The sequence below is a fragment of the Sander vitreus genome, chromosome 13, assembly GCF_031162955.1.
Source record: "Sander vitreus isolate 19-12246 chromosome 13, sanVit1, whole genome shotgun sequence".
Lineage (NCBI taxonomy): Eukaryota > Metazoa > Chordata > Actinopteri > Perciformes > Percidae > Sander > Sander vitreus.
In genome coordinates this window covers 10100847-10117124 of record NC_135867.1, presented here as the reverse complement: position 1 = coordinate 10117124, position 16278 = coordinate 10100847, and the positions used below count along the sequence as shown (strand labels likewise).

The window sequence follows — 16278 nt, the reverse complement described above, 5'->3', positions numbered from 1 at the left end:
CTACAAACTGTAATATAACAATGAGTCAATAATTGCTGCATCAGACCCAGTCAGTAATTAGCTCATTAGAGCTGGATGAAGAAAACTACTGATATATTGCCCCTGGGCAAAAATTAGAATGTTGATGTTGTGACCTATTTGTGTCCTAGTTTACAGGACATGTGCACATCATCAACTAAAGGCTTCTGTAACACTAAATTCAACTCTATTGCAAAGTCTTCTCAATTTTTATCACAACCAAAAGTTTAAACAAAAAGCATCTGTGAAGTTAAACTTTCTGTGGTTGTTTTTTTCTGCTACATCATACATATTTGCTCTGTGAACTGCATTTGTTATCAGAACCTGAAAATAGAGAAATTTAGGCTATATTTTTTCAAAAATCCCTCCAAACTATACAACAATATAGGTTGTTTCTTCCTACCATCTAATACGACCCACAGGAGACAGTTGGTTACGTTTAGGCACAAAACTACTTGGTTATGTTTAAGCAACACAACTACTTAGTTCAGTTTAGAAAAAGATTGTGGTTTGTGTTCAAATCTGTTACCTTTACTTCTGATTTGGCATGAACTTGATGTAGTTTGTAAAAATGTTAAAACTCTTTATCGTTTACTTATATTTTCAAAGGGGACACAGACCCAGGTCTACTGGGTGAAAGTCCTGTGTTTGTCTGACCCATCCACCACCACACATACCCACACAGAATTCTTTCATCATCATTCTATCATAAGCAGACTGCCACACTGTCTAACAGCCATACAGCTGTCTGCCACACAAGGGCAACATACTTTGACCAACAAGTCACCTTAGCTTTCCTGGTAATGCTGAATTAATGACCAAACAAACATCCACCGGGGAACACCATTCCCCTGTCATTACGCAATCATATGCATGGACCATCCCTGTCAGAGGCTGAGAGGAAAAGGAACATTTTCCATATTCCCTCATAGAATTGAACACCGACATTATGCATGCATGCAAAATGGGATCCCTAATTGTGATGTTATTTGGGCTTTGATGGAATATTGTCAGTTGCTTGAAATAGCCATTTATCTTAGTCATCTGTCCTACTAAAGAACAATTGAAGAGCATATGGTTTAACATTTTAACATAAACTTTGATGTTTGATGACTGTGATGGATGAGTTTCTCAGAAAATGGGAGTGAGTTTGTTGACACCTTCAAAGCTACAAAGACTGGAGTACTATTTTTACAAAACATCAGGTTTTAACCTTTATTTGTAAACATTCTTTGGGGAGGCTACTTTAGATGGTATTCTGAATATTTCCCCAAGTCTGTTTGGCGCCGTTTCCCAGTTGCCAGAAACAAAGCTCCTTTTGTACAATATCAATTGATTGACCCATTCCACTGAGTTTTAACCTCTCAAAAGTTAATATGATTACAGTGCACTTCTCACACCTCACTGATGTCTCATCAGTTCATTTTGCAAATAGGACTCTGATGCCCTAACTATAAAAAGTTATTGAAAACCATAACATCTTAATGGCTATCATGGCAGCACCTTGGCACCGCTGCAGGAGAGTGAGACAATGAGACAAAGAAGGAGAGAGAGGGGTGATAAGGATTAGAAAGACATCTTGTCACTACTGCGCTCTTTGGTCTTCTTTATCAATGTTGTCTGTCTTCATTACTTGCCCAATGGCTTGTTAAAAAGTTCAGCATGTTGTATTTTGCTGTATTTTGACACAAGGTTCAAAGGAAGTAATGTGTTTAAGTCCAATAAATAGTTATGATTCTTAACACTTGAATTGCAACAAGAGGGTAATTAGTTGCTGGATATGATGAGGGTTGTAGTTACAACAGGAGTAGAGGAGAAGGGTAGGAGAAGGAAGAGCAATCCCATTCTTTAGAAATGGAGAAAAGCAGGAGATAAAGACAGATAAAGATTAAGTATATAATCAATATAAAATAAATGCAGCACAAAATCTTCAAGCAGCTACTTTTTGTCACAATGTTACATTTTCTTAATTCAACTTTTAATTTTCATGGAACAAGTGTGAAACAGCCTTGAGTAGAAATTAAAAAGAAATTTAAAAAAAAACTGATACTGAATTTAGGCCTATTCCTGAATGTACAAAGTCAATTAGATTCAGATTTTTTAGAATAATTTCTAAGCTCTGATACATTTTATTGCCTTCAGATTTAATCAGAAATCCCTTGGTAGAAACCAAATCCTTCTGTCAAGCTTACACTTGGTTTACTGACAATTCTTCCTGGATCATAGCTGGGTTTAAAGTAATTTGTAGACACTTGATTTGATAAAAAGCATTACACACCAGATTCCCACCGACCGTAAACAAAGCATCAAGCAGAGTGTTTGATGGGTTTTGAAGTCGTTTGATGATGAGGTTTTTTAAAAAAAATAAAAAATGTAGGTTCATTGGAGTGTGGGAATAAAGGAATTTTTTAAATAAAAATCAGTGACAGCCTGGACAAACTGTATCACAAATACTGTCAGTCCCCTAGGAAAGCAAGGATATTTAATACTACAGTAGCTTCTGCTACTCATTTAATAAGAATGGTGCTTGATCATTGCATTAGAATGCTTCCCTCTTTCATCAGAGCCAATGTGCTTATTGCCTCGAACATTAAAAGTAGACAAAAGCATACAGAAGAAAGCTAGAGAGGCACGAGCAGATTGTGAGGGTCAGATTAAGCTGAAATAGAACTCAAATAGTACAAATCCTCCCCCTGTCAAGCCATTTGAATTAAAACGGATAACCTACAATATCAACCCAACCAGTGAATCCAATATGCAAATGACAAATCCATAATCACTTGGAATATGGGTTTGCACATTTCCAGTGCACTGCAGAAGTTCTGACACAAAGTCAGGGCAAATAAAAAAAAAAGACTTTGGATGAAGTGGGATTAGATTGAAACTGGGAGAAGAAATCCATCACCCTTGACACTCAATATCATGTAAGTAGGATGACCACAAATTTTTTTTTACAAATCCTAAATTAGGTCATGGGATCTTGTGCATGTCAGTGAGTGCACACAAATCCGCAGCACATGCAGATATAGCATATTACTGTCCCCGGAAAGCCTAATACACATTTTTTAATTATTTAATTTACTATGCCAATAAATTAGACTACATGGAATTGTAATGGTCCCTGAGATGAAAATTGGGTTATTGCAGAAGCCAGTAGTAATACACCAAAGCAATACTAATATGAACAATAATGGGGATTATGCAAATTAGAATTCCTATACTCTGACATCCTAAGGATACAAATATGAAATACAAAATGTGAAATTATTAATACATATATTTAGTAACTCAGGGACAAAGTTGGTGTTTTGTTCTCAACATTAATGCAATAGTTTGGGAAATACACTATTTAATAACCATTATACTATTTGCTTCCTAGTTGATAATTAGATTAGAAGATCAATGCCACTCTCATGTCTGTGCATTGCGAATGGAGCTAGGGCCATTAAAAGTGGAAGCATGGGGAAACAGCATGGCTCTGTCCAAAGTTCAAAAACACACTTAACAACATCTCTAAAGCTCACTAACAAACATGTTGCGTCTTGTTTGTGTAGTCCGTACACAGGAGTTGCGGCTGGAACTATTTCTAGTCGAACAACAGCCAGGCATCACTGTGAAGTTGCCAGTCAACCAGCAAAGACGCTGCACAGAAGTGGTGGGCGGATGAACGGACAGGTTTTCATCAAAAATAGTTATAGCATGTAACTCTCCCTGAAACAAGCACTGTCTGAGTGCTCTGACTAAGCGGCGTGAAAGACTAATGTCCAATGTGACGACAAGCAGTAACTTACCTGTAAGAAATGCTGGTAGTTAATACAGCTATGTGAAACATTATCTTTCTACTTTCTGTAAAAGTTTAACAATTTAAATGATCAGAATTGGTAGACAGCAATGTTACTTCATGAAGCAACCTCAGAGTATTGAACACGGTTTAAGATTTGTTTGGATCATCAGACTCTGATGTCATTATGTTGTGCCCATCATGACATTTTGAAGTTACATGGTGGGTATGATAAGAAAAAATGTCCCTACAAAACACGTCTGACATATAGTGGTGCTCATAGTCATCTGTGCATCACAGTTAGTTTGTCACAGAAATACAACATACTGTACATACTTTAATAAGGAAATAGTGGCCACATTATCTGTAAACACAAACAGCGAGATGCATTGTTGAAGACGAGAATCTTCTCATTGAGGCTTTTTATTGGAAATGTAATTGGATGCAGTGAGTCCAACGATGCTGATAATAGAGAAAGCCACACAGATACTGTACAAACAGCTGATGAATATTCAAACACACACACACTGTTTCTGTATTTGCCATTGAATTGCCAATGTCTCCCAGGAATTTATTATGGTGGCTAAAAGGCAAACAGCACCAACCCTTTTTGTGGGCTGACATGCATTCATGTGCACATATCTGTTGGCATGGAAACTAGTGTTGGTTTCCCACACAACTTGTAACAGTGCCATATTGATCTTCAAAAGTAAATCCACCATTTCAAGGGCATTACCTGTGAAGAAGCAACAGCAAATAGCAGAAATTGACATCTGGGGTCTGTTTCAGGAAGGAGGTTTAACAAACTGAGTGTAACCCTGATGTCTGAGTTGATTTACCCTGAGATGGGAAACTGAGTTTTCAGTTCCAGAACAGCTGATTGAGGTTCACGCGCGTGCACCACAATAAAAAGGCAGTATGAATGGAGCCATGATACTACGATTCACCATGGTAACAACCACAAACAAACGGGTCGGCGGAAATGCTCATGCGCACAAACAGCGAGTTTGAACATGTACTTCGTTAAAAAAAAAGCAAGATAGCGGTTGCTGCTGCAACAGAGAGAAAATTGGTGTGGGAGAAAATTGCTGCTCGAGTCAATGCGTAAGCATTAACAGTGTATTAATTTCATGTTTAATCACAGTTAACTTATATTACTGGTGAAAACTGAAATTGTATTACACCTATAATTTCATTTGGGTGCAATCCTGCAGGCGAAAAAGTAAGCTATACTAATCCCATTCTGAGGCTGCAGCACCATGATCATTAACAGAACTATAATTCATAATCATGTATTTCTTTTTAATGGCTCTCACTGGTTTGTGTCCAGGGAACAATACAAAAAACATTTAAAAAACGTTTCAGAGCGAGTCACACTTCTGACGGCTCTGCGTACATTGGCTTTACTATTACAATATGATCCGCATCACCAATAAGAAAACTGCCGTTTGCAAAAAACGTAATGCGACACAAAGAATCTGCTTGGATGTTAAAGCCTGTCCACGATGGTGGATGTTAGTGATATGAGGACTGATAAGGTATCTATCTGATGGACTGTGAAAAAATGTGGAAATGAAAATACATTTAGTCGGGACTCAATATCATCTCCCGACGTAAACTCTCTGTGAAGTAATACAGCTTTCAATACTCAATATCAGGTTGACTAAACATTTACAGTAAATGCCAAACAATACTATGCCTTCCAAAATTATTTATTTATTTGTTAAATATGAAATTAGTGTAACAGCATCCAAGGGACTTGGTTCCACTGGCATCCTACTCTCTATGTTTTTTTTGTAGGCTGTAGGTAGGAACCAGCTGGCTACAAAGGATGAGTGCTCTCTGAAAGCTGTCATTATCTTGAATATGAAATAATGCAGCTCTGGTACACGGCTTTCATTATTTTTGAAAGTAAGCATTGCTGTACTAGCCTCGTGAGACCGTCCTGATCTCGCGAGCTCCAGTTTTCCACTCGCAGATCAGTATGGCATCTTGAGACAGAGAAAATTTGGAGCCGTTCGCCAAACGACCGACCAATCAGCGTTGGTTTTGAGGCGGGTTTAGGTGTGATGCAACGAGAAGCGACTGTTCAGTCTAAACAACATGGTGGCTTCCATGGATGAGATGAGCGTAGCTATCGCGCAAGTTTTATCCAAATTAGAAAGTATTCCTTCATTGAAAATTTGTTTTTGCTCTTCTCCCGTCTATCACCAACATAGGTGGTGATAGACAGATGGCTTATCCAATCAGCTAACCAGTATTTTCGCCCCTTTCCAAAAGTTCTCCAACGGAAAGTTCCCAGATGGATATGCTGAGCAAATGCGAAGCAATCCATCTGGCGGAGTCAGGTTATTGCTGTACCACAATGCAAGAAATACTATATTGAGGGTAAAAGTTATAGGGAATTTATAGGGAATGTGAGTGGGGATTAGGCTGTCAGACAGGTTAGTTATAAAGTTATCCTATATTTTACATGTAAAATCGAAATCTAAGTAACTAAAAAAAAAAAAACACTAGAAAACATTGCTGTGTAAGAGTAAACTAAAAAAAAAGAGATATAGAGCAGCATAAAATGCCACACACGTAAAGTACCAGTATGTCAAAAATATACTAGTACTTTAAACAGACTCTGCGGGGCAGCATCATTTGATTTTTCGGGAAATGTCAAATAACTGTTGCAATTAACGCTATAGACTGGGACCAGAATCAATGGATAGTGTAAGTGACTTAAAATGTACTGTAATTAAGTAAAAAGGGTGGAATTAATTGTAAGTTACACTTTATATACCACACTTGAGTTAAACAAACTTAAGTTACTTTTCACCCAGCATGACAACAACAGTCAACACATTTACTTGGTCTGCATCCCAATGACTGCTGGAAACCCTTAAAGCTACTTGGCCCTAATTTGACCTCACAAGTTTGATCCATCCAGGAACAGAGTCTTCGAGCACAATCTGGTAAATATGGAGGGTCACTGCAGGTGATGCAACATATGGGGCTCAGTTGGTGCGGTTGGCAGTGTCCTCAGGCAGTAACCAAGCAACCAAGGACTATGCTAAGACCGGGTGAGAAATGTGGCTGTGCATCATTTAATGGATTAGACAAGCGGGAAAGTATGTGAGGGTAAAAGGAGAGCGAGACAGCTGCAAGCACAATCAGGCACTTACACATACATCCACAGAGTGACAGCAACAGAACACACACATGCACAGAGCACAGATGCACACACAACACCACACAAACATGCATAACCTTTACCTTTCCCACACTGTCTTTTTAAAGACTGCCAGAGGGCTCTTGCTCTCAGTTCTACACCGCTGACTCCATCTTGACACAGAGATCAGAAAGTTGCCAGCAAGTAACCGGCAATTTACTCCTTGGTTAAACACTTGGAAGCCACAGAGCCCCATCACCAGCAGCAAATCCATCAGAGAGAAATAAATGCCGACAAAGACAGGGGACAAGAAAGAAAGAAAGAAAAGGAGAATCCATCTAAACCTCTTAGGCTCAAACAACCTTCCCGTCTCACTCTGGGGGGTGGAAACCCCTGAGGTGTGTAATATGAAACAGCATGTTAATGCTGGAGCTCTTCCCTTTGAACTTCTTTATTGGTATTAAAAGGTGCTGTTATGATAGTCCCCTCCCTGTCTCACCTGACATCCTATGTCCTCAAAGTTTCTCTCATCTTCGCTTGAAAAGAGAATGAAAGTATAGAGAATGATTTGAACCATCAGATGCAGTGATGTCAGGGTTACTGCTGATATTTAGATATTGTGTGGGTGAATCCTCCTGTATTCTACTAAGTGTTTATATACTTTCTTAACTTACAATCTCCCCTAACAATGTTCATTTAGTCATGTATAAACTATACTTTCCTTTGATTTTTGCTGAGTTTGGTATACCACAAGGACTGGTAGGTGTGGTCCCACCTGTTTGCAATATGTTGCCTGTGGTGAGCATGATTACTTCGAAACACAAACTGACCACAACAGCTTTGTTAAGTATTGCTGTGTCATCTTTTCGTTTTCTGACAAATATTGTCCAATATGCAATTGCGTATTGGACAATATTTGACAATCAAAAAAATTGATTATGAGATGCAAAAAGATTGGTGTTGCAGTGACTGTTGGTCTGAATAATGGAATAGCGAAAGAGAGAGAGCAAAGAGAGCGCGAGTAGAGAGCAAAAGAGTGAGAGGCACTGGGACACACCAGGGTGATTATCTCTGCTGTGTAACACAGAGGATTGGACTCAAGATGAGCCTCTCTTCTGGCACAAATGTATCTATGTTGTCAGGTGTGCCTAGACGATTACCCACCATGCTGTGCTGCTCTGTGGCAACTCCCTCAGTGGGAGTCAAGTTCTCACACAAGACCAGAGCCAGGGAAAGAATTGCAGCCTATTACTCACAGCCTCGTCCTTATGTTCCCTTCACAAAGTCTGATGGACAACATAACCTGATCTACTGACTCATGGTTGGCTGCTGCTATTTTCCCTTATTATCCATCCCTGTCTATTTGTTTTGATAGAGATTGGAATGTTATAAATACTATTATGCTGGCATATATACACACACACACACACACCATATGATTGAGGCAGTAAAGCAGAGGGCTATTGCTCCTTGACCACTACAGTTTGCAGCCAATGTACTGTAAAAGCACTTACCATGCAAACACTTTTCTTTTTGAATAATTAATTACATTTATGAGCAATGATTCCATAAATAACCCATCTTAAACTGACTTGTTTAATTTGCAGTTAATTGCTTACAGCCCATGTATCTGGTTTAAAAATGCAATGTAAATTAGAATAGGTGTTCAAGCAGAATTATAAAGAATGTGGTATTTACTTTGGCTCTCATTGTTAAAAAACATCACAGTTGTTTGAAGCAGCTCTTTAAAAGAAAAGGCAGGCTCAGTGTAACAATGCTGAAATGATTACGTCAATGTGTTTTGACATTTTCACGAGCTGGTTTGAGGTCAACTCATGAAGTGTTTCTTATTAAAATAGAGAAAAACAGAAATAATAAACGCTACTCAATAGAGAATTAGAACATAATCAACAGTTTTTTTCCATGCTAAAGAAACATTCTTCACTGACTGTACTGAAATGGAGTTTACCATAGCCCTGTTGATGACGTTTTTATGTAAAAATTGGATTCTGTCAGCACCTATTATACCCTTTCCTCACAAGTGACAATTCAGAACTTAAAACATGAAAATGTGCTTTTATTCTAAGCAGAGACAAACATAAAAAACCTCCCACAATCTCTTTTATTCTGGTTTATTCATAAAACCTTTCACACTCAACAACAATGTTCACAAAGCAAAGCAGTCGGTCAACTCATCAGAGGGAGGGATGGACAATTACGCCAAACTTGGACACTCACAAACAGCCTTGTATATTACACACTTAAATAAGCTTTTAGACGTGTGTGTCATGTTTGTATTATACATTGCCCTACAGATGTGTTGTACTTGGAATACATCTTAAAAAATGGAAACAATCTCAATTCTTCTTCTTGTAGTCATATTAGTACTAGTAACTAGCAAATATGATTTAATACTTTGCTGTGTAAAGTCTTTGGGATATCATCAGGTTGTAAAACGCTCCCTTTCACGACACACACATTTCATGATGACATGCACTAGTACAAACACTACCACTGTTATCTCTGGCCTATTGCTGCCACCGCTGTCCCACCGAGTTTGATCCTTGCCATGACATGCTTCTCAGGTGGGGCCTGACAGAGGACCCACAGGATTATCCAAACAATGCTAAAACTGGGACATAAGGATTAGCTTTGGCCCTGTAATCCCCAGTGGAATTCCCACCACCGCTGCCACCACCCCCAAACCCTCAAAGACTCTTGCATTTAGGTTTTTAAGATGTTAAGTCTTGTTTAATTACTCAAGGTTAAGGGGATGATAAACGGTCATCAGAATTCTGTGAGATGTAACTATAAGTGCTTTGGTGAATGAAGTTAAACTGTACTAACATTTATCAACTTTAATTCATGACACCTTTGAAGACAAGAACCTAACCTCTACTTCTCAGTCTATCAAACACTACAATGCCTTGACTTGGACATTTCATTGTGTCATGTGTTTTCAGGATCACTACCACCGCTGCTTGTATGATGGACCTGAGAAGGTATCCATTGGATGAGCAAAACTGCACACTCGAGATAGAGAGTTGTGAGTAATTCCTCCTTTTATTCATTCATTATTTTGTTTTTTGTCAGGGCTATAAATCTCTGGAGTGCTGTAAGTGTCTGTACCCCTTCATACTGGCATGGCTTCAGTTTTTTCATTCAGCTGTCAGGAGCCATGTGTGACTGGGCCCGCACTGGGTCTCAACAATTTGTGCTATACTGTAGTACAAGGATTTACTCAGAATTTTAATATTTTCAACATAATCCTTTCCATCCAATTTGCTGCATTTCCCTTGGTAAAAGAGAAGGCATTTTTTTTCTTCCTAAACATACCCTCAGCCAAATTTGCTTTTCTAAAAATATTGTATAAGATAAATCTTATATAGCAGTTTTTATTGCATAGAAAATGGTTCTAAGAAGGAAGTCTTTTTCCAACCACACTGATATCACACATCACAGTGTAGTTGGTGGGAGTTTAGGGGAAATTATTTTAATCAGCCATCTTGTACACCAGATAGCTCTCATCGAATTAGCTAATGGTCATAGCTCAATGAGCGCCTCTTCCCTCACTGCAGAGGCAGAGTACTTTGTTTAATGTGCGCTGTCCGTGCTGCTAAAGTGATAAAGTAGAGTTGTTGCTATGTTGAAAGCTCAAAGCTGCAGCCCAAGAATTTACCAGCAATACATCATAATGGGTGTCCTAGGGGTGCTGTGTCACCTTTACGGCACCTACCATTTAACCACAGAATACTAGGTTTTAAGGCCCAGGACCTTGGCTGTATTTCTATCACTCTCTTTCAATTTTTTACATGCTCAGCTTTTCATTATTCGATAACTGGGGGAAAAAGTACAGCATGTCTGTAGTTTAATTTAAGATGTTCTAATGGTATTATTAATAAAACCTAAAATGGCATGTTCACATTTCCAAATAAATTTCTTCATAACTTACTATGCTTACAGCTGCTCGAATGGCAAATAACCAACCACCTTAGTTGCTGGCACGCTAGAGATAACTAATGTAGAAATGAGGTTGAAGGAGTGTCCTCACCTTTCATATACAATCACAGGGAAAGTTAAATTTGATCGCATACTCTGTTACACTAGCTCAAGCTTAGTCAAAACTCAACTGGATAACTGTAAATGCATCTGAATGTAGTTTCCATGTAGAGATTAAGGGTGTTATACTCAATTGTGCAAGTGAGCTGGGAGGCCTACAGCTGGTGTTGGTATACAAATGGAAATAGAGCATAATAAGCAAAGGAGGTAATTTAAGATTTTTTTTTAAACTCAAGATTGCACAATACAGTTAAAGAGTGACGTTTAGCAGAGGCCTGAAACCAGCAATGTGTTTGTAGTGACAGTATCTGCTTTGATAACTTCCACATGCCATTGTTGTGATATATTGAAGATATTACTCTTCACTAGATGCGAGTATAAGACCTGGAACCTTCTGTTTGCAAGGCTAAGGATTCATACAGCTCCATAGCCACTTTCCAAAATGTGCTGTATACCCAGATACAGATCATTTGTCCAGCATTTCTGTGAGAGTGTGGTTACAGGAATGCATTAAGGCTCTACAGTTCGGTAGTCAGCTAGTGGACTACAATGTGCACATAAACCAACTGTACCAATTGTATGTATTTCAACATGTTTGTTGATATCAAATGCTAAATTAAAAACACATAATATCTGTCCTCAATAGGAACAATTTAGGATGACTGGGCTGGAGATAGGTACAGTCGGGTTGGCAGTAGAAATGTCTAAACAAACTGAAGAGGAAAACTTAGGAAGACTTAGGAAGGAAAGAATGTGAACAGAGAGGGAACTACAATCAGGCTGTGGCAGATTAGTGTGAAAGAGTTGTGGAATAGGATGAGACACATTGTTGTGTAAACTGTTAGGCCAAATGGTTGAAGGGAACCAAGGAAAAAAATTAATTAAATCTGTCTTTCAACATGGTTACATCAAGCCAGCTAGACAGGCCTTCCCCTCTCCTTTACTGATGACAGTATAGTTGGCATCACAGCTCCTTATCCCATCTACATTTTCCGTAAAAGATACAACATCAATAAACCTCTGCCAGTGACCTCACTCGCTTGTCTTTAACCCCCCTCATGAACCTAAAATTAAGGACGACTCTCTAATGACCTGCTCACACCATAGCCTGAGGGGTGTTCCTCAGGTCTCTACAATAAAACTGTCAACATGGAGTAGCATAATAACTTATATTCTAAAGGTTTTGAGAGGCCCAATCCTTTTCTTTGATTTCCCCAGAAATTCAAACATCCTTAACCCTTTCTGTTTGAAATATACAATTTTTGAAAAAAAATTCAGAACAAAACGCACATTTTCCCGGTTTTGTTTCATCTGAGCCCCAGGAATTGAGGGGCCCTTGAAGCAGCAGTATGAAGAGGATCTCTGCTGGTTTGGACTGTCTTAGATCTAGTGTTGCATTACAGCATTAGATGACTTAACTCATTGGGTTGGATGGTTGGTTTTTATGCAACTGTGTTCTTTCTCTTTTCTTAACCGATTTATGTTTCTGTCCCTCTCTACCCCCGTCTATATGTGCTCTTTTTTCTGTTTGTTGGCTTTTCCAGTGAGTTTGATTGTTCCAATGTCTCCTAATTTCCCCGGTATTGAGCCACTGAGTGATGTCCTTAATAAGCTTTGACAAGTTGAATATAATATCCAAGAACTTTCATGGATTAGGCTTTTATCCTTTCATCCTTATCTGTTCTAACTATTTTAGGTACAAGTTAAATTGCTGACCCTAGTTTAATTAACAACTTTTAATCATGCAATAACAAGCTTCAGTACAGTGGTTGCTGCATCAGCAGGGTTATTTTGCAAGAAAGGATGGCGCAAACGTATTGTTTTCAAGTCTAAAATAAAAGTAATTCATCTGTTATCAAGTAACCACGCACACAAATACTCAGTATTAATCATTTTGAAATTCCTCGTTTCCCAATACACACAGTTTTGTCACTTGTTGACTAAAAGGTAATTTAAGAAATATTATAAACACCTCTAAGGTGGATGGATGTTACTGCTTCACTGAGCCTGGGCAAAAAAGCATTTAATGTATTTGTTTAGATTGCAAACTGCAACTTTCACTGTACACAGGTATTCACCATTTTGCCAACCAATCCCACCTTGTGCCAGTACCATTTTCTTGCCATTTATGATTTTTTTGTCACATCAGGAATTGATGAATGGACAAGGAGCATGTCCTATATGTTCATCATTTGTAGCAGGTTTGAAGGGAAAAATAGAAAACCTCATACTTGTAGTGGTGGGGATGGAGCGATAGCAAATAAATTATTTATTCTGGATAGCCCAGGGACTTTTCCCACCCTGTGTATGACTAATGGTTCAGTGGATTCAGAAATTGCTCACCCATATTTTTCAAAAAATAAAGAAAATTAAAAGTACTGTTACTTTTACTTTTTACTCAAGTATGTACTCAGATGAAAGTAAAGCAAAGTCAGATAAAATACACACTGAGTGTTATAGGATAGACCTATTAAATTATTTTAAAAAACACATTTAGGCTACAAAATAAAGTGCATTAATATGTCAACGTATACACATCACAGAGCCCTAATGTTCAAACAAACAATAAATTCCTATCCTATAGATGGCACTTTGCAGCCTATGCAACTGATTATCAACTGCTACACTGAGGAACAGTACAGCTTTACTAGAATTAACAAGAAAAGAGGACAACACTCCGACAATTAAATAAACATGACTGACAATGAATTAAAAGCGCTACGGACACCACGACGGGTGCAACAAGCATCTTAAGCTACAGCATTTAAACAACCTGCCACTTACACAGGAGAATAACACATCACACAGGCAGCCAACACAGGGATGTAAAGACTATATAAACTCCACAGCAGCTACAAGCCACAAACACATTAAAGCAAAGAGAAAGCCTGCATAAGTTTTGTATAACGTGAAGTGGACACACAACGCTGAGTTGCATAACAACGTTGACATTCTCATCATAAAGAGAGTTCAGAGAGTTTGTTATTGTACTCACCTGTCAGTGACATTCTGTGAGTCTTGAGCACCGCAAAGTCCTTAATATGCTCCAGGTTCAACTTCTTGCTTGTTCATTCATTCTCAAAGGATAATATAACCAATCCACTCAGCCCCTCTGGTCCCAGTTTAACCAGTCCACACCCTTTCTGTCCCGCTGCACTCCTCAAAGTTTTGAAAAACATTTGGAGCTTACTGAGGCTCTGCATTAGCATCACCCTGCATGCACCTGGTTGTGTTTGATTTGGGTCACTTAGCCTGCTCGCCAGCTGGTGCATTAAACCAGTAATTAATTAAGGTAAATGCAACCTTTTTCTTTTTTTTTTACCAATGCAGAGGTACAATAGGCCAATGCTAATCTTAACACATAAAGATGCATTGTTCAACAACAACAGACACAGAGTACAGCATCAATATTAATAAAACAGTAGAAAAAAAATGGACCCTGGTCAGTTAAAAGAAATAATACAACATAAAAAGCAAAGCAAGCTGCCACCTGCTCCTCTACTACTGCCTATTGACATCCATTTTATCTTCTCAGCCTCACTTAACAGGAACCTACCACCTGGCCAGGTAACCACAGGTTGAACCAGACTGATTCAAAGCTTTCAAATAATACAGAACAACAAAAGCATTATGAATTCTCAGTCACTGCCCTCATCTCAATTTTACTATGGACACACACTCACTTTCATGAGTGCACTGACTTTAACAGCTTGTTTTACCACAGAGCAATTTTACCCCTCCTTCCCTTAAGGTACCCTGTGGAGTATTCTTGTAGACAAACAAAAGGTTTGTCTCCATTCGAAATGCATTGTGTGTATCCTTGAGCCCTTACAACTCAATTGAATGCATTTTCTTCCTGATAAACCATTTGCCAAGCAGAATTTTTAAGTATTTAAAATCCAGAATTGTTTACTTATTCTTCCCTGTCTTTGTTGGCCTATTGGTGTATATCTTGGTGAATTGTCGCCACCTGTAGGTTAGTGAAATATTGCGAAACCATTTGCAGGCATGTGTACCATGTCACATCTTTTGGGCCGTTCAGACCTAATCAGACTAATTGAAGCCAGATGGTGTGTCAGATGAATGTGAGGCCTACATATATCCCTTCATTTGTCTGAAGAAGACCCAGTAGGGTCGAAACGCTGCATTTATATTAAATATGGGAGTTTAAAGTAGTGTTGCGCACATACATTTTTTTTCGTTTTAAGTACTTTCATTTGTCCTGCACCTGCCAGAAGGTGGGATGTGCACACAATTACTTCTATAAATTATGTGTACGACATCACCTGTGCGCATGTGCGTCCTCGTGCGAGTGCAAGAGACAAACAAAACAGGGACCCATCCATAGAAAAAGCTCTTTAGTGGAACATTTTAAGATATGGCCAGAACTTTACCACATCTATTGTAAAACAGAGGGTGTGGTCAATTTTGAATGAGAAGTTATACCTCTAGTTTAAAAAAAAAAGAAGCTCACAGACAGTGTGTGTTAAGTCTTTGCTCATAAGTCTTGCACATCTCTTTGTGGGCTTATCACTAAGATATATACAAGGCATAATAATTACTACACCCTGAATATGAATACATTATATGATAGAATGTACAGAGACTATTTCCTTGTTCTTTAGACTTGCTGCTGTTGTCTGTAATGTTGTTATTGTTAGGACTTCATATCAATAAATGCTGCAGTTATTCGTGATATTAAGCAAGGTAAACTTGGCTTTAATATGACACTACCTCAACCTCACATTCAGCAGTATTGGATAAGGGTTGGGTTTACAGTATAACTTTGCAAGCCAAGCCCTGTCATCCTGTATTTGTGTTTCTTACTACATGCTCAGCATCTCTATAATGCATGCATAATCCAGGCCACACAAGGTTTTACCATAGTGCAAGGAAATACCATGTCTTGCATTACTCAAAAGGGTTAAACCTCCTGATGTTCTGGGTCACTGTTACAGTAAGAAAATGTACAGTGTACAGTATATATGTTGCAGTACATTAGTCCCACTTTCACAGAAAGCTGATCTAGTTAAAGATGTAACATTGACTTTACAAGTACAGCAGCTGTGCACCTTCTCAATAAATCATAACAAGAGTAGGGTCACTGAGTCGTTAAACACTGAATACTACACAGAATCCTTTTTGCCCCAATTAGCTGCTTTAGCATATATGTGACTGCAGAGGGCTCTTCAGGAGACAGCTAAATTGGGAATTTAAGGGCTTTGAAAAAGCATTCAGAGAAAACACAAATTAAGACAATCAC

The 16278-nt window shown here is 38.5% G+C and overlaps 1 protein-coding gene across 2 annotated transcripts in view; it reads left to right on the top strand.

Moving 5' to 3' along the window:
• Window positions 1–16278, top strand: part of gabrb2b (gamma-aminobutyric acid type A receptor subunit beta2b) — a 68072-nt gene that overhangs the window by 37700 nt on the left and 14094 nt on the right. For both annotated transcript variants that reach the window (XM_078266377.1, XM_078266378.1), the window contains exon 5: window positions 9920–10002. In XM_078266377.1, the coding sequence (XP_078122503.1) occupies window positions 9920–10002 (83 nt within the window). The remainder of the gene's footprint in view (window positions 1–9919; window positions 10003–16278) is intronic.